At 36.5% G+C, this 20,344-nt stretch overlaps 1 protein-coding gene across 8 annotated transcripts in view; it reads right to left on the bottom strand.

Moving 5' to 3' along the window:
* CABCOCO1 (ciliary associated calcium binding coiled-coil 1) overlaps nt 1–20,344 on the bottom strand; it is a 105,987-nt gene that overhangs the window by 75,259 nt on the left and 10,384 nt on the right. For all 8 annotated transcript variants that reach the window (XM_055274418.1, XM_063637902.1, XM_055274416.1 and 5 more), the window contains 3 exons: nt 13,292–13,461; nt 6,387–6,531; nt 1,956–2,028 (listed from right to left, as the gene is read on the bottom strand). In XM_055274418.1, coding sequence (XP_055130393.1) covers nt 1,956–2,028; nt 6,387–6,531; nt 13,292–13,361 — 288 coding nt within the window. In that variant the 5' untranslated portion in view covers nt 13,362–13,461. The remainder of the gene's footprint in view (nt 1–1,955; nt 2,029–6,386; nt 6,532–13,291; nt 13,462–20,344) is intronic.

Below are 20,344 nucleotides of genomic sequence, written 5' to 3'. Positions count from 1 at the left end.
TGGTTCTTAATATCAGGAAAATTACACAGATAATGTGAATATCCTGTTACTCACTGTTTATTTCTGATTATGGCCACTCCTGTCCCTGGTACTTCTAGGAGGCAACAAAGCCCCTTAAAGTAACTGTGGACCTACAGAAGCACTATTGTTTAATGGTATCTTTAGTCTTCTTAAAATGATTTCCTGGAATCTACAAGGAACTTCAACAAATTTACAAGAAAAGAACAAGCAACCCCATCAAAAAGTGGGCGAAGGATATGAACAGACACTTCTCAAAAGAAGACATTTATGTGGCCAACAAACATATGAAAAGAAGCTCATCATCACTGGTCATTAGAGGAATGCAAATCAAAACCACAATGAGATACAATCTCACACTAGTTAAAATGGTGATCATTAAAAAGTCAGGAAACAACAGGTGCTGGAGAGGATGTGGAGAAATAGGAACGCTTTTACATTGCTGGTGGGAGTGTAAATTAGTTCAACCATTGTGGAAGACAGTGTAGCGATTCCTCAAGGATCTAGAACCAGAAATACTATTTGACCCAGCAATCCCATTTCTGGGTATATACCCAAAGGATTATAAATCACTCTACTATAAAGACACATGCACACATATGTTTATTGCAGCAGTATTCACAATAGCAAAGACTTGAAACCAACCCAAATGCCCATCAATGACAGACTGGATAAAGAAAATGTGGCACATATACACCATGGAATATTATGCAGGCGTAAAAAAGGATGAGTTCATGTCCTTTGCAGGGACATGGATGAAGCTGGAAACCATCATTCTCAGCAAACTAACACAGGAACAGAAAACTGAACACCACATGTTCTCACTCATAAGTGGGAGCTGAACAATGAGAACACATGGACACAGGGAGGGGAACATCACACACTGGGGCCTGTCGGGGAGTGGGGGGCAAGGGGAGGGATAGTATTAGGAGAAATACCTAATGTAGGTGATGGGTTGATGGGTGCAGCAAACCACCATGGCATGTGTATACCTATGTAACAAACCTGCACGTTCTGCACATATATCCCAGATATTAAAGTATAATAAAAAATAAAATAAAACAAAATAAAGTAAAAACATGTTTTCCTACTCAGAATTCATTTCTAGGAATTACAAATATGTGATTATAAGCAAGTCTGTTTGAAAGTGTCTCCAGATAGACCTTACATTGTAGAACTGCTGTCCTATGCACTGAATTGTTTATGTAGTATTAATTGAGGGGTTACTGTATCCTACATTATACTATATGCTGTAGTAGAAAAGCAGCAGATATCCTTGTCTTCAAGAAAATTACTGTTGAGTTGTACTGACTATATCAACCCACAGGAAACAATTAGGAAACCATATAACACAGTGAATATTGATATGCTTATTGGTGCAACAGTAGCCCAAATTCAGCAATAAGAGATCAGTTGGCACACAATAATAGGATTGATTAGAGAGTTTGTCTAAAACTTTTGTTTGAGATTATGATGCAATTAAGGTAGGTTTGATCCACTGAGGAAGTGGGATTTAAATTAGATCTTAAACAATGAGTAGAATGAAAAAAAATGTGAAATTAGAAGGGATTTCACTGAGTTAAGTTATCATTACATTTACTTTATATAATTATTATTTTTTTGCAAATTACTAGTTGGTTTTTTCTGATTTTATTTGTATGAAGACATATGTACCTTATCCAATTGAACTTTGTCAAATAATCCATAAATACACAAAGTATAAATGATTAACAATGCTTTTAATGCCAAAAGATAGCTTATTTTCCTGATCCAAAGATCACTTTATATAATTATTCTTTTTGCAAACTACGAGTTGATTATATTAACACTTGAATAATCTTGACAAGAAGTTGCTTTAAGCAGTTAAAGATCCAGATGCTGATCAGCATGCATTAAGTGATTCTGCTTAATTGGTTCCATCTAGATAAATTACTTACCTCAGTTCCTATCACAATTTCTTCCCTGGCAGAGTAGAACATAAACTCATATAGCTTGTAGTGTTGAAATAAGCTGAAATATAAAATAAATGTGCACTCTGATAAGTTGATTTCAGGAAAAAAAACACAATATGTAAAGACATTTATTAAAGAAACTTCATATTGACCAAGCTAATGCTATCAAACACTAAAATAAACTTAGCATCCTCCTTTATTGCAAAAGAAATTGTCCAGAAATGCTAAGAAATTAAGAGTTTTATTCTTTAAGGAAATGACAATATAACACAGTACCTAGAATAATATCAGTAAATCCATCTGCAATGAGTGGGTAAGTTAGGAATAAGGGAGAAATTAGATGGCATCTTGACTTTTCCTAGCTTAAAAGCAAATAATGCACCATTCCTAAATAACATGAAACTTTACATTACTTGCTGTTTTGCGGCAAACAGGAGTCAATTTCCTCTGGTACAAATGGCACTGAATTATATAATCTATCTCTATATCAATTACTTCTCACATTCTCAAACTGTTTCAAGATTAAATTAATCTATAATAATACCTGAAAAATGGTGCATGAACTAAAATCCATTGAGAAAATGTCTGAGTTTTCTGCAGAATATTTGGTCACACATGAAAGGGAAAAATTAATTTAAGAAAGATCATTTCTTCAGTTCTTACCCTAAAGACTAGGTGGTCAGCATACCAAAACTATAAAGAACCAAAGGATAGGAGGTCCTTAAAACAAGTATTCTAGTAAGTTTAAGGAGCAATGCATGATTAAGAGTTAAAAATTTACTGAAGGGCTGACTTCTAATATCCTGTTTGTGATAATATTTGAATTTTTCTAGTTCTCTTCCTGCTGGTTGAGAAAATTAATAGACTCATAATACAGCAAAATGCCCAAGAACAAAAAATTGTCTTAGTGGTTTCTCTTTCACTCTGGTGCCTTTTGCTATTTAAGGAAATTGATTTTAATATAACTGAGAAATTAACATTTGCAAAATGTAGCTACAGAGCATGTATAATAATGGCTTCTCTTGGATGTTGCAATGGATCAAAGTTTCAATTCATTTGAAATCAATGAAGAAATCCTCAGGCAGCTGAGTCTCTCTGAGTTATATTAGCAGTTGATCTCACTACTAACACAATCTATTAAAAAGTGATGGGTGTGCAGAGTCTGTCATGGTATTTTGGGGGAAAAAAACCTCTTGTACATTCAAATTACTCATCAACATTCAGAAATGTAACTTAGCTTTTGACATTACTTTGATTTGTTGGCTAGAAAAATACATCAAGATTAGTGTAGTTTGACAATTCAATGACGCAAAATAAATTCAAACTCTCCCTAACTTACACTGGTTACCTAGAGAAAGCCTTAAGATCAAAAATATAAGACTGGCAATAACTGATTTTAAGTAGAAAAATTAAAGACTATAGAGTATTTTGGAAACAGCTTGGCTTCCTCTCAGTGAACCAGCATAAAATTTCCCTTTCTCCATCTTGTGTCACACAAAGAACTTAGTTCATAGATCTTCTTTCCTGAAATTTCATAATCTTTCAGCCTTATTCTTTTCGTTGCACATAGGAATTAGGTTGTCCCATGCCAAGAGGGAAATTCGCTTCTTAACACTGAAAATAAAATGCATGATTTGGATGTGGTGGTCAAAGCTGCAGGCTTGGGGGCAAGGCCAGGACTAGGGCCTTGTCCAGCTTTACCAGGAGCGATTAGGTGGTGCTGCATGGGAACAAAGTGCCACTTCAGCTGCGATAATGCATTTTCTTCCGCTGCTGACTGTCTCAACTTCCTAGATTATTTTGTCAAACATTTAGTTTTAGTCCTAAATTGAAGAGAGATGAAGTGAAAATAATTCAAGATGTCTGGCTCGATGCCTGGAAGTGCAATACCCTGTGGGTTACAGAGGGGCAGGGTTGATTTTCTTATTTTGGGTATATGCCTCTTATATTGAGTGTACACCTGAGATTACTATCACCTAATTCCCCAAAATAGGTAGACTCCACAATGACAGACGTGTATTTGGGCCATATATATGTAAATGATGTTTTATACTAAAAAGCTGCAGAAGTATTTATATTTGTATACATGATACAATACACTGTAAAAATGTACAGCTAGGTTTGCCAGTACTTACAGTCATGTGGGGGAGGAAATTTGGTATTAGTTTTTTTCAAATCACAGACACATGACAGAGTGTGTTAAGGGCATCAGATGAAATTTCCATTTTATTGTCATTTAACTTTCATGTGGTATGGGTCATGTTCTAAAAACTGCTCTCCCTAAATTGACTAGGGCTTTTAGTGGCTGGGTAAACTTAATATTGGGTTAAATTCAAACACTTATACTTTTGATAACTGGGTTACCTTCATATTTATAAAACTGCTTTGTAGTCATCAAAATGAAAAATATTATATGATTTCATTGTCATTAAACTGTTTTTTTTTCCTTCAACTTTTAACTTTGAGGGTACATGTGCAGGATGTGTAGGTTTAAACTGATGCCATGGTGGTTTGCTGCAGAGATCAACCTGTCATTTGGGTATTAAGCCCAGCATCTATCAGCTATTCTTCTTGATGCTGCCCCTCCTCCCAGTCCCCCTAAACTTTCATTTGTGGACCTTTGAGGGGTTCTGAGCAGGTGTTGTAGAAAAGCCTATTTTCTTTTATACAACTGCAGAATCAATTCCAGATATCCTACTAACTGATATTTTATAGTTCTGTAATAGGGGTATTTAAATTGCATAATTTCTTTGAAATAACAATATGAAGACTTAACAGCATCAACAATTGCTGTGATTTACTTTGACTAATTTCTTAAATACTACTTTTTGTTTTATTTTTAGTGAAGTAATAATATTAGGGATTTATAATATGTGAAATTACTCTGGTTAGGATCTAAAGGTGACTAACATGGACATCCCCTCTTAACTTGTTTTCTGAAGGACAATGTCAAGAAATATGTAGATGAACATTTGCCCAGAGAGATGAGATGAAGGGGAAAAGAGCTGCCATCCTTCCCCTTCCAGAAGGGATCATTACGGCACCTGCATGGGTTTTGTGGCCCTGGTTAACTATCAGTCCCTGTGCCCATTAGAAATCTCCTGGGCTTACAGCTCAGTTGTAAAAATGTGTTCTGCAAGTGAAACTGGGACTGTTCAAATAGAGAAGGAAAATAAGGATGCTAATACAATGTGCAAAGTAGAATTCCTCTTGCCCAGTGATTCTCAAACCCTGATGGGTAGAAAGACCTTGAGGAATAGGCTCTCCTCCAATTCTGGACTACCATCGTCTCCCCCAACGCAAGGACCTTGCCTTACTTTAATTGATATGAAAACTACTCTGGCTTTTATTGAGAGATACCCATTAGGAGCTATGTTTTAATATTAAGAAACCACATTATATTAAATGCTATTACGTAAAAACCATATTATATCATATGACATTATTAATTCATGCCACAAACCAATATATAAACTTTATCATATTAAACACACTAGTATTTAAAAAGCTTTCTAGATTTCAGCTAGAATCCTTGCCAAGCAAATCATGAGCATATCTAGGATATCAATCAGCACTCTTATTTTAGAATTTTAAATTTTAAAGTTGAAAAGCACTGGAGTATATAGTATAAGAGGAACAAAAATATTATGCAGAAGCTTTCAGCTTGACAAAAGATTTTAACCTACTCTTGTTTGAATATTTGCAAACTCTAAAAATGTCCCTTTAGAGAGATGCATGACTCTACTGCAGACCTTGTGACAGATCATATAAAAAGACAAATTTCTTAGTTCAACAATGAAGAATCACTGTAATAAAAATACTTTCCTTCCACACACCATCATTTTCTAAGCAGTAAGAAAGACTTAATGAGTTTAATTGGTCAATACTACAAGATATTTCAGGGGATGTAATAAATTTGAGGAAGTATATTCATAAATCTCTTCAATTTCTAATACAAAGCATTCAAAATAAATATTTAAATAGCAATGAATGTTGCTCTTCGAAATGTAGAATTAGATAGTTGGATAGATCAACTACCTAAAATATAGAGTCTACTGTAATTGCAGCTGACTAATGTGAATCATCCTATTAATAAATATTAATTAAAGATGCAAAGAAAAATAAAATTCTTAATTTATTTTAATTCTAGATAAAATTATATTTATCAAACGCAAACCTTTTTTTTGGGAATGCAAAGTTAGCCAAACTGTTCACTGTTCTGACTTTTAGTTATTAGGTGAAAGATTTGAACACCTAATTTAAAGAAGATTTAAGTACCTAATTATTGGTTGGGCTAATTATGGCATAAATTCTGTAAATATCTGAATTTGCAAAAAACTGAATTACTTTTTACTTAACAGACATTTTCCAGAAGATGTGAAATGAAAAATAAATGTTACTGAAAATAATCCATACCTGATTTTTAAGTAATCAATGATAGCATTGGCTTGTTTTACTTCAAAGATATTCCAGTCCTCACTTTTTTGCGAATGTGTTGGTCCTATTTCAGCCATAACTTCTCCAAGCCATTTAATGCTTTCCTCTAAGGACATATGTAGTGCTGAAATAAAATCAAGAGAAATCTTAAGTATTATTTTGATAGATGTTTTCAGAATAAGATAATCCAAGATGTTTTTAATGTGCCAAAATTCACTTTGTTAAGTATTTGTGAGGATAAAGGTAAAACTCTTGTTTCTTCCTAATAAATTAATACATGTTACACAAAAGAATAGCAGCTAGCTGGGCACGGTGGCTCAAGCCTGTAATCCCAGCACTTTGGGAGGCCAAGGTGGGTGGATCACTTGAGCCCATGAGTTAGAGACCAGCCAAGGCAACATGGCGAAACCCTGTCTCTACAAAAAAATCCAAAAATTAGCCAGGCATGGTGGCACATGCCTGTGGTCCCAGCTACTTTGGGGGCTGAGTTGGGAGGATGGCTTGAGCCTGGGAGACAGAGGTTGCAGTGAACTGGGATGGTGCCACTGCACTCCAGCCTGGGTGACACAGTGAAACTCTGTCTCAGGAATAGCAGCTGACCCCGCCCCAACATTTGTAAATTACTATAATGCTACACAATTGTCTTCAGAGTTTGTGTTTCCATTTTAGGATGAAAAAAAGAAAAAAAATTCAAAATGTACTTTAAAATCTTTCTTTAAAATGAAAAGAGTTTGTTTTTTCTTTTTTCTACAATCTTAGAATAAAAACATGAAAACTGCAAAAAGAGATGTTTGACAGCTGGTGAGGAATGGAAGACTTACATGGGAGGTTCAGTTACTAGACAGCAGACCCGAACTCAGAGCTGAAAATGTAAATGAATGGAGTCAATCAACACTGGGCTTTAGCCAATTGTCTCCATGTGTAAATCTGGGTCTGCAGATTTTCAATGGAAGTCAGAAATATGGATTTTCATGTAAAACAACTTTTTTTTTTTTCTTTTCCACAGCCACAGACTTATAACTCACGTAAGCTGTTTCTCAAATATCTGCCCAGTGGTGCTGGTGAGAGCCCGATGAAAATGCACAAAGAGTGACACAACCTGGCCACCACTACCAGAAGTAAACAGCTCAGTGATTCTCGTCTATTCTCTCACAGCTACACATCAACGAAAATAAACACCCGAAACTGTCTTCTGTGGCCAGTTGAAAAAGAAAAGAGTTGAAAACTGTCAACTGTATCCAGTTGAAAAAGAACACCTTAGACTTAACTTTTAAAATGTCTGTAATAAAAATATAAACTTCCATTTTCTTTTCTCGTTTGGTTCCGTTATGCTCAGTGCTACTTGTGACAGATAAAATATTATTTACAACCCACACACACACTATCCATGCTTCCCCTGGAAGATGGAGTCAGGTAAGTGGACTGGCCAGAGTGTCCTATGTTTGCGGAAAAGCGATGGGTGTATGGACATAAAACCGAGGATGCTGGAGATGGACAGTAGAAAGATACTAAAGCCAGGCTGGACTGGCCGCTTAGGGGAGGTGAATGTCAGTGGGGGGCCTGAATGTGGGATCTGGGGGAATTGTGCTGCTCAATGTGGACCCCACCAACCAAATCTCTGTCTCTCTCTGAAACCATCAGTCAACATTACACTTGTTGTAAAGGAGTTGATTTGGAAGGGAGTGGGTGGAGATTAAAAAAAGTTACGAGAACATAGGCTGATTGCTGGACTGGGTATTTCTGGATTACACAGCTACTCTTTCCCACTGGGGTGTAAGTGCTCTACCCTAAATACCAAAATTACTAATAAGGTGAAAGTAAAGTAATTTAAAATGTTAGGAAGACACTATAAACACTAACTTGTAATTTGTTTAGTATAGGTTCTTATCTACTTATAGGAGTTAGAAAGAAGCATAAAACTATATAAAACAATTAAAATCTGGTTTAATGAATTACAATTGGTTCATTTCCCATTGCCTCCCTCCAGATCATCTTTTATGTATGTCAGATACCCTGAATTATTTCTGGATAACTAGGTTTTCCTATATCATTCTGAGTGGAATTCAATTATTATTGTACATTTCTCTCTCCATGATAAACTTCTTTTGATAATAGTGGAAGTAGCTTCAGAAAAGAAAAATCTGTTGGATAAAGGCAATTCATAAATGAATGGAAAATCTGAATCATTTTATTAATAAAATGATATTAATTAGAGATGCAGAGGAAAGAGAAATTCTTAGATAATTGATTACAATTCTAGATGAAATTATACTTATCAAACAAAAATACATTTATATGACTATTTCCTTCTGAAAATAGTTGAATCTTTAAAACTGTTTTTCTATATCTAATGTCTTTCTGTAGATAATTGCTTTAAAAATTAGGGAAGTTATAATTTCATTTATCTAACTGAAATATTTGCTCTTTTAAAAATCACATCTAGTGATGTGATTAAAATCTAAAAGATTAAGCCACTCAAATAGTAAAAGCTTCTAGAAATAAAACGTATTCTTGAAAATTTAGAATAATGAAAGAACATACTAGACTTATAAATGTAGGATGATACCTCATAACTGACCTTTACTATTAGTAGTTAGGTGACCTGAGTCTCTTTTTATTTATTTATTTCTGGAGACAGCATCTTGCTGTGTTGCCCAGGCTGGAATGCAGTGATGCAGTCATGGGTGACTGCAGCCTCAGCCTCCTGGGCTCAAGCGGTTCTCCCACTTCAGCATCCCAAGTAGCTGAGACCACAGATGTGGGCCACCATACCTGGTTAATTTTTCATTTTTTTTTTGGATATGGGGTTTCTCCATGCTGCCCAGGCTGGTCTTGGACTCCTGGCCTCAAATGCTCCTCTTGCCTTGGCCTCCTAAAGTGCTAGTGAGAGGCGACAGCATGCTGGCAATCCTCACAGCCCTCACTCGCTCTCGGCACCTCCTCTGCCTGGGCTCCCACTTTGGCGGCACTTGACGAACCCTTCAGCCCACCGCTGCACTATGGGAGCTCCTTTCTCGGCTGGCCAAGGCTGGAGCCGGCTCCCTCAGCTTGCAGGGAGGTGTGGAGGGAGAGGCGCGAGAGGGAACCGGGGCTGCGCGCGACGCTTGCGGGCCAGCTGGAGTTCCGGGTGGGCGTGGGCTTGGCGGGCCCCCCACTCGGAGCAGCCAGCCGGCCCTGCCGGCCCTGGGCAATGAGGGGCTTAGCACCCAGGCCAGCGGCTGTGGAGGGTGTACTGGGTCCCCGCGCAGTGCCGACCCACCGGCACTGTGCTGTGCTCCATTTCTCACCGGACCTTAGCTGCCTTCCCGCGCGGCAGGGCTCGCGACCTGCAGCCCGCCATGCCTGAGCCTCCCACACCCTCCACGGGCTCCTGTGCAGCCGGAGCCTCCCCAGCGAGCGCCACCTCCAGCTCCACGGCGCCCAGTCCCATCGACCACCCAAGGGCTGAGGAGTGCGAGCGCACGGTGCAGGACTGCCGGGCAGCTCCACCTGCAGCCCCGGTGCAGGATCCACTGGGTGAAGCCAGCTGGACTCCTGAGTCTGGTGGAGATGTGGAGAACCTTTATATCTAGCTCAGGGATTGTAAATATACCAATCAGCACCCTGTGCCTAGCTCAGGGTCTGTGAATGTACCAATCAACACTCTGTGTCTAGCTGCTCTGGTGGGGCCTTGAAGAACCTTTGTGTGGATATTCTGTATCTAACTGATCTAATGGGGACGTGGAGAACTTTTATGTCTAGCTCAGGGATGGTAAACGCACCAATCAGTGCCCTGTCAGAACAGACCACTCGGCTCTACCAATCAGCAGGACGTGGGTGGGGCCAGATAAGAGAATAAAAGCAGGCTGCCTGAACTAGCAGTGGCAATCCGCTCGGGGCCCCTTCCACACTGTGGCTGTTTTGTTCTTTTGCACTTTGCAGTAAATCTTGCTACTGCTCACTCTTTGGGTCCACACTGCTTTTTATGAGCTGTAACACTCACTGTGAAGGTCTGCAGCTTCACTCCTGAAGCCAGCGAGACCACGAGCCCACCAGGAGGAACGAACAACTCCAGGCGCGCCGCCTTAAGAACTGTAACACTCACCGCGAAGGCCCGCAGCTTCACTCCTGAGCCAGCGAGACCACGAACCCACCAGAAGGAAGAAACTCCGAACACATCCGAACATCAGAAGGAACAAACTCCAGACGCGCCACCTTAAGAGCTGTAACACTCACTTCGAGGGTGCGCGGCACCACCTTAAGAGCTGTAACACTCACCCGTGAGGGTCCGCAGCTTCGTTTCTTGAAGTCAGTGAGACCAAGAACCCATCAATTCCGGACACACTGGGATTACAGGTATGAGCCACTAAACCTGGACTCATTTCCTTTCTATGTAAAATGAGAATACTGCAGTACCTATTTTCAAAATTATAGTGCTGTTGGGAGGATTAAATAAGGAATTCAGGGCTGGGCCCAGTGGCTAAGGCCTGTAATCCTAGCACGTTGGGAAGCTGAGGCTGGCAGATCACCTGAGCTCAGGAGTTCGAGACCAGCCAGGCCAACATGGTGAAACCCCGTCTGTACTAAAAATACAAAAATTAGCTGGGCGTGGTAGCGCGTGCCTATAGTCCCAGCTACTCGGGAGGCCGAGGCAGGAGAATTGCTTGAACCAAGGAGGCGGAGGTTGCCGTGAACAAAGATCACACCACTGCAATCCAGCCTGGCTAAGCGGCACAATGACAATCCCTCTTAAAAAAAAAAAAAAAAAAAATTCATGTGGAACTAACTCCTAGTACTATTACATGTGTACAGTGCTTTCCAGATTTAGCCCAAAGCCGGCACATTTGATGTCATATTCAAGAGGATGGGCCCTCACTTGCTAGTGTAGACCCTGTGTGACCTTAAGGAGTCACTGAACCCCTCTGACTCATCAATTTCTCTCATAAAGTGGCATGTGAATTAAATAAGACAATATTTTTAATGCGAATAGCACTGTGACTGGCATAAGTTAATCTACATGTATGTTACCTGAATTTGCTATATTCCTATTGAGGGGAAAACCAATTTAGCATCATAAGAACTAAAAAATATATTCTACAGTTATTTGCTAACATTCACATCATACACAGGGGAGTCCATCTCGGCCTATGGACTTGGCTAAAGGCCCAATATCCAGTCTATCCAATACTTTACAGTGGGAATGTCCAATCTTTTGGGTTCCCTGGGCCACATTGGAAGAAGAATCATCATCTTGGGCCACACATAAAATGTATTAGCACTAACAATAGCAGATGAGCTTAAAAAAAAATCGCAAGGAAAATCCCATAATGTTTTAAGAAAGTTTACGAATTTGTGTTGAGCCACGTTCAAAGCCGTTCTGGGCCACATGCAGCTTGCGGCCCATGGGTTGGACAAACTTGCTCTGCAGCTTATGCTCAGTCAGGTCCTAGAAAAACTAGACCTCACAATATATACTGTTAAGATGAGTCTACAAATTCTGTGTCCCATATTTTTTAGCTTGATCCAATTTGATTCTAGATGGGTTGACTGCAGAATGCCTGGTAGATATGCAGCTCAAGTTTGAGACAAGGATCGATCAGAGACTGAGCTAGCATGAAATGGAGTTCCCACACTGGACAGAGCACACTCCTGCTAGAGGCCCAGAGTGTGCTCTTCTGGGCTTTTTCTATTACGACATTGCTGAATGAGAGTGGTAGCTATGTGCTCAGGACTCTACTGCTACCTAGTTGAAGTGTAAACATACTTACCTTTTTCCTTGGCACATTTGGTTAAAGTTACATTCTTTCCTAATGATGACTATAAGTTTGTTCAGTTTAAAAGTGTAGAGGGATTTTTTTTTTTTAAATTTTTTCTGCCAGAAGGAAAAACTAGATTCCTTGCTTTTTTTCTGGTTAGGTTCTACATATGTACTTTCTCTCTCATGGTTTATGAGGAGCTGGATGGATCCTGCTCAGGTTTTAGAAATTCATTTTTGCAATAATATCAACAATATAAAGTTTCACATAGAAGAAATGTTATTGAGTCAGTTATAAGTTACGGGAAAAGTTTAAAAAAGAAATATCTTCTCAAATTTGGGATGTGAGGTCCATGAAAATTTTTACTTTCTTTTATTCTATTTCTAGTGTGTGAATACTCAGCTCAGAAGTCGCCAAAGCTTAGGACTGTCCATGTTACATATTCTCTTTTAAAATTTAATTTTTGCATAAGTGATGTATTCATATTTCAAAAATACATATGAAGAAATCTTGTGACAAAACTTCCTCCAATATCTGTTGCCCACATGCCCAGTTCTTACTACCATTCACCCCAGGGAATTTTGATTATCATTTTTTTTCTGTATCTTCCAGCATTTCTTTGTGTATACAGAAATAAAAATATGGATAGATTCTTATTTTTGCTTCTTTTATAAATAAAAGCATGTAGTTCTGCACCTTGCTTTACTTGATAACTATATATTGTTTCCCATACAGTACACAGAAGTTTCTTCATTTTCTCCTTGTTACAGCTGCCTAGTATTCTATTCTAGAGATAGCTAATAGTTACTGATAAACTTTTAATTTCAGTGTAGTTTTAAATTTACAAAAAGGTCACAAGAATATCACAGAGTCCTCAGATATTTAGAGGGTGGATGGCACTGATACAACTTTAAAATGAAATTAACATATCTTTGGCAAATTGACTATTAAGAAAACTGTAGCCTTTGTTAAGTATTACTTGAGGTTTTATAACTCAATGGAGATATGAACTATATATTTGTTATACTCAGGAAAAACCTGTATTTTTCATTAAAGAAATTACAATAAAATCTGTAACTTTTGCTTAAGAACCTCAATTTATATGGTAAATTAAATTTGTTTTACTTCAAAGAAAAATAGTGTACTTACTTTTAAGATTTTGAAGTAACATAGCTAGTAAAGTCATAAATTTTGAATATTGAATAATAGAAAAATCCATTCCTCTAGCCCACAAAAATCCAGATACATAATAATCTAGTAGAATGGCATCCTTTAAACAAGTTCCAAGGTTTTTGAAATTCAAAAATGTTCCCAGTTTTCTGTAAAATAAAAGAAAAATCCACACATTAATTCAGATTAGATATTGAACCATTTCTTTCCTAAGTTTTGAAAACAGGTCTTTTTCTTTAATGAAAATTCTATAATGCCCATCATCTGAAAATATTCAGTTACCTTAAACTTCATAAGACCAAAATGACATTCAAAAAAGAAACAGAGAGAGAGAACAAGGAGGGGGGAGCAAACTCTATTTTTGGTCTCCTTCCTCCTCTTCCTCTTTATTTTCTGTTTCTGCTCCTTCTCCCCCCTTCCCCTTCTTTCTTCCCTGTTTATGTATAGCAATTTTACTAGTATTTTTTCTCTGAAATTCAATGTCTTTTTTCATTTATAAAATTAAGTTTCTTTTATTTCTGAAAATGTTCTGGAACTAAATTGTTATTCTGATATATATATATATATATATATATATATATATATATATATATTTTTTTTTTTTTTTTTTTTTTTTTTTTTTTTTTTTTTGAGATAGGGCCTTGCTTCATCAGCCAGGCTGAGTGCAGTTGTGTGATCTTGGCTTACTGCAACTGCTGCCTCTCCAGTTCAAGCAATTCTTCTGCTTCAGCCTCCAGAGTAACTGGAATTACAAGTGCCCACCACCATGCCCGACTAATTTTTTGTATTTTCAGTAGAGACGGGGTTTCACCATGTTGGCAAGGCTGGTCTCGAACTCCTGATCTCAAGTGATCTGCCCGCCTTGGCCTCTCAAAGTGCTGGGATTACAGGCGTGAACCACCGCACCCAGTTCATTCTGCTATATTTTAAAAAGAATTCCAATTATGTATATTTTAGTCATTTTTTCTAGAGTTACAATTTTCTCTTCAACCTTAAAAATTTTTCAAGTCTATTTTCTTATTTTGGATACTGTTTTATAATCTTTTCTTTATCTCTTCCTTGAGCTTTTATATCTCTGTTATATGCTTTTTGTAATTACTTTGTATGTTTTAAAATTCATGATAAAATAGTTGATCGTATTTTTTTGTCTGCTCATGGTTATATCTTTCTGGTGTGTTTGATTTGCTATTTCTCTTTCCTGTTCCTCTTCTATTTTTTTTCTTGCAGTGTCCTGGAATGCATATTCTTTGTTTACACCTTATCTTTGGATGAAGGGAGTTTTTGTCCTAAATACACTGGAGGTGGAGACCTGGCCAAGTTACAAACTAGTAGGCATTTTCTGTATGAAGTAACTTTGTGTCAATTATTCTAGCACTTATTTATTTTTTTAATTGGTAAGGAAAAAGAAAGAAAAGAATGGATAGACTCTTTATTATCATATAAACAGTCAATTTCCTGTGCTACAGAAAGGATCTACTCCAAGCCCGCACACCCTTGTCCTGCTATTGCAGACAAGGGTTCCTGGAATGGTACTTTAAGGTTTCTCCTCCTGGGAGATTAAGCAGATAGATTGGTAGATAGATATAGATATAGATATTGGCTCATTCTAAGCTCTGTGACTATGAGCATCCTTCCTTACATTTTCTCCTGCCCTTCTGGTTGATCTACAATGACAGTGGCCACCATCTTTATATTTTGTGGTTTGGACCATTAGCATTCTCTTGGTTTTGACAAAGATGAAGGCGGTATTTCCTTGTTGCTTTTAGGTGATTTTGAGAGGGGTACTATGTGTGTGACAACTTTTTACTGCCGTCTTCAAAAATGGAAGTCCTTATTATTCTTAACATCAAAATAAATTATATAATCAGATTAATAAATACAGCAAGATTAAACAAGTTTGGGAACAAATAAAGCTGATGTCGAGATGGGTCTATTTCTTCAACATCCATTTCATCTACAGTGGTGTCAGGGTAGACCTCAAACCCAAAAGTGAATTCTGATTATTCTAAGCTAATTATGGTAATTTCACCCCCTTGCCATAATGCCATTTGGTATATGGCATGTCTCAATAATAATTATTGTTCTATGATGGGCCTGCTCCTAAATTATTCTAAATAATTCATAACAGAGGATGAAATTTCTTTTTTTTCTGTTGAATAAAAATAAGAAAGAGTGAATAAGTGGCTTTACTTGCTACCTCCAGTTATCTTGTAACCCTAAGAAAAATGGGTTCTAAGATTAAGCCTCATTTCTTGATGATACTATTTAGATCTTGACTCAATTAACTTTGAAGTTAATCTATCTCTGAATTTCCTGTTATGTCATATATATGTACATATATGTATATATGTGAACATTGTGTATTTTTAATTTTTAGGTCAATATGGTATTTTTTTATGTTGCATGTCACTATACGTTTTGATACATTTTTTCAGGCATTCACCTCAACTGGCAGATATAGACATCCTGATGATGGTAGTGGTAAGATTCTACTCTATTAGCCAGGGATCTTTAATTTGCACTGGACATCATTTGGCAAGATTTATTTCTCAATGTTTAATGTACAGTATCATTCACTGTTAAGTGAAAGTCAGTAAGAAAACTTCTACAATAATGAAAACTTGTGGTATTGTTATGGGATAAATAAGTAGGCCAGTGGAATATGCAGAAAGTCCAGAAACAGACCCAATATATGTGGGAGCCTGGTATATGGCAGAAGTATTATTTCAAATCAGTAGAGGAAGTATAAATTCTTCAAAAATGGTGCTGGGAGAATTGGTTATCCAAATGGAAAATAAAATAAAATACCATCCCACATAATACATTAAAATAAAATCCAGGTGGGTTAAATATTTAAATGGCAATAGCAAACATTACAAACTTTTAATAAAAGAATATATTTCTGACAGTTGGATAGGCCAAAATTTCTTAAAAGTGACACCAAAAAAATACAAATCATAAAGAAAAACACTAATAAATTGGTCCTTGTTAAACAGACAAAACACTTCTGGAGAACCAGAGACAATCTGACTACATTGAAAAGACAAGCTGCAAGGACAAAAACAAACACAGCATGTTCTCACTCATAGGTGGGAACTGAACAATGAGAACACATGGACACGGGAAGGGGGAACATCATACACTGAGGCCTGTTGTGGGGTAGGGGGAGGGGGGAGGGACAGCATTAGGAGATATGCCTAATGTTAAATGATGAGTTAATGGGTGCAGTACACCAACATGGCACATGTACACATATGTAACAATCCTGCACATTGTGCACATGTACCCTAAAACTTAAAGTATAATTAAAAAAAAAAAGAAAAGACAAGATGCAGATTGGGAAAAAAAATTGTAATGAACATAACTGAAAAAGGATTAGTATTCAGTAAGGAAGGAGAAGTAGGAAGCCTTCATACATTCTTAAGTCTTATCAGTAGGAGAGAGGTCTAAATAACAGTTAATAATAGATCAGAAATATGTATTCCCACATGGGCTTTGATGTCTTCCATTGGTTAAGAATCTAAAGTAAAGAGAAATGATCAATTAACATCTTTCCAAAACTCCAATTATCTTTTGCAATAAATTCCTAAAATTGGGACTGCTGGGTTATATTGGCCATGGTGAGATACGCTGCTAAACTTCCCTCCAGAAAGGCAGTGCCAAATAAGTCTATCATGAAGACCACACAGAAAGGTCCACTTCTCTATACTCCAATCTAGTTTGGATTTTGTCTATAATCTTAACATCTACTAATCTAACAAAAAATTGCTTTTTTTTTTTTTAGATGGAGTCTCACTCTTTTGCCCAGGCTGGAGTGCAGTGGCGCCATCCCGGCTCACTGCAAGCTCTGCCTCCCGGGTTCATGCCATTCTCCTGCCTCAGCCTCCTGAGTAGCTGGGATTATAGGCGCCCACCATCACGCCCGGCTAATTTTTTTTGTATTTTTAGTAGAGACGGGGTTTCACCGTGTTAGCCAGGATGGTCTCGATCTCCTGGCCTCGTGATCCACCCGCCTCAGACTCCCAAAGTGCTGGGTTTAAAGGCGTGAGCCACCGCGCCCGGCCAAAAATTACTATCTTATATATTTCTTTGCTTATTCATTAGATTGGATTTCTTTTTAATATCCTCTATTGGTTACTTTTTCTTATAAGTTTATAAAAATTTTTCACATACTTAGGGATATTAACCCTTTACATTTATGATACAAGTTTTTAAAAGCATTTTGTTATGAGCCATTTCTTAAAGCAATTTTCTTGTGATTATATGATTTTTGTAACACTAATCCTGAAGTATTTGCAATCACTTACTTTCAATTTAAAATAGCATTACTATAAATAGGGGTCATCTGCTTCAATTCAATTTTATTTTGGTGAGAAAAGGAAATTCAATTACTTTTTTTCTCATGTGCTTGCCTGTTTTTGTTGATGTTCTAGAATAATTGTTTCAGTCTATTATCATATTGGATTTAATTTTAATTTTAAATGATCCATACTTACTGCCAGGCTTCTTATATCACAATTTCTCATTGGCAGTTTTTGTTGTTTAAAATTCACCAATGAACTGATTTATTTTTCAGCTGGGTTATGAAGTAAACTTTTCAATAAGACCACATGAATACTGTATTTTCTGAGTTGTTCTCTATATTGCAATGTCTTGTTGACACTATAACTAAACATCAGACAAAATTAGTATTTTATTTTGCAATCATATTCTTTTGACTTCCTAAATTTTGGTTACTTGTTGCACCACTGATTTTTGCAGACTAACCTTGCTAAGGAAAAGTCTGAGGCCTGTTATTTTTCTGTTTAGGTGACTTGCTTTAAATTCATCCCACAAAAATTTAGTAGGTTTTATTCTATTAAAATATTAAAATCAAAGCTTTTATGAAGCGTAGATTTTATTTTTCTGATTCACTATGTTGACTGTATATTCTAACTTCTTCAAATAATTGCTTTAATTTACACTTTATGAAAGTTTTCTTAAATTTGTCTTCCACATTACTGACTTGATTTTCAGCAAGGTAAATTCTTCATTGGTTTTACTCTTAGGCTTAGTTCCGTATCTTAGTTCTAAAAGCTTCTTCTGTATATATTTTACCATTTTTTTTGGTCTCTTGTTTTGTGAAATTGATGCCCTCTTTACTTATTAGCTTTAACCTAACATTTTCTTCTGTTTCTAGCAGTTAGTTTTCCTTCTAAGTGTATTCATCATTTGCCGTCTGCACACTACGTATTTTTAATTAAATATTTGCCCTGAATATTTGCGTATGTTCTTTGCTTTTTATTTTTACTTTTCAATGTTTAATTGTGTTTGAATGACAGTAACTACTTGCCAAAGAATATTTTGGTGAATTTTCTTTGACCTTTTTCACCTTTGCTGTCCCCCACACTTCCTCCACCACTTTCCCTAATACCATTTGTCTCTTCCCTTTTAACTTGAACCACAGGGCTAAGGATTTATCATTTCCATTCTTTGCTCAGTCATTTCACTCCAAAGGAGATTATGTAGGGAGGCATTTGGAGCAAGATATTGCTATGGTTTGAATGCAAAGTTTCCAGTATTTTACTGGCAAATATGTAAACTTTTTCTCTGGGAATAAGGGGAGCTGGAACAGGGGAGAGGGGAAAGATGGTTATGGCTGTAGCATGAGAGAACATAGGGCAAGAGAAAGATGATTCACTGTGTTTTAGGAAGTTTGGTATAGTGATGATAGGTGATATACCTGTCTATTTTGTCTCACCAAGAACTTGGGTAAAAATATTACATTATTCTTGCATGTTCTTGACAATGGGGTGCATTTTAATTCTTAAATATGACACGCAGAAATAAACCTCAAGGCAAGAGCTAAATAGCTCATGGAGGCCCAGTTACTGAAAGGTTATTAAAAATGTTCCAGTGTTATTTTTGTGTTTATATAGTTACTTTCATTTTAGTCCTTATTCCTTTTGAAAAAAAATTGAGATGGATCTACAAATAAAGTCAAGGTTACATTAAAATATTTATGATTGATAGCAGCTAAGGGATCATGAGAAATGTACCTAGACATTTAACTGCTTAAAGTGAATTTCAGAAATATGTTTTAATGATACTTTAATGTTTCATTGGTTGGCTGCTTTCATGGAGAGCAATTTTTAATTTTGAGAGGTAGGGAAATGTGCTGATTTCTTGTAACTTATTTAAATAGGCTTATAACTTTGTAGACTCTATGATTTTCACATACTTCTGTCACTTGGTGATAGGATACTTAAACTATATTTCTGTCATTTTGAAAGCATATAACCCCCATTTATATAATAATGCTATTTTAAATTGAAAGTGAGTGACTGATTGCAAATATTTCAGGATTACTATTACAAAAATCATGTAAAGAATCTCAAGAAAATTGTTTTACAAAGAAATGGCTCCTAACATAATACTATGTTATTTATCCAAAGATGATGTCTTAAAATTTGAGGTCACTTCAGGTGATTTCTACATTAATGAGACAGTCTAAAAAGGTCAGCCTGGTATTGAGCCTGGCTGTTTTATATTGCTAACTTCTGCATCACCTTCTGTATCACTCACTGTATCCTAGGCCTTACCACCTAAAGATTAAAAATATGTTCAGAATTTAGATATTTAACAACAAAGAGAGCCAATAATTTTTAAAAAATCGTCACAGAAAGTATGATACATAGCACAATTTACAATGTGGGAAGAAATAATTCTAAAAAGCACTTATTTGCAACACCTCTTATTTAATATTAATTGTATTTAATATAATATCTTTTACTTGACATTTAATATAAATAAATTATGAACTGTATAAAATGTCTGCTATTTGCATTGTGCTATTTTGCCTAGTATCAAATACCTACTGTTTTGCATTGCAATGATCAATAACATTTGGGGTTACCTGGAAATTGAAAATAACATTTTACATAAAGACATGATCAGCGGTATTGCGGATCAATTCTTACATTAAGAATCAGAATTCCTAACAAATCTTAATTTCTATAAAAATGCTAAAATCATCAGGAGATACTTGCTTAA

This window comes from Symphalangus syndactylus, chromosome 4 (assembly GCF_028878055.3).
Source record: "Symphalangus syndactylus isolate Jambi chromosome 4, NHGRI_mSymSyn1-v2.1_pri, whole genome shotgun sequence".
Taxonomy (NCBI): domain Eukaryota; kingdom Metazoa; phylum Chordata; class Mammalia; order Primates; family Hylobatidae; genus Symphalangus; species Symphalangus syndactylus.
The sequence above is the reverse complement of the archived record's forward strand: the minus strand, read 5'-3'. Positions and strand labels throughout refer to the sequence as shown.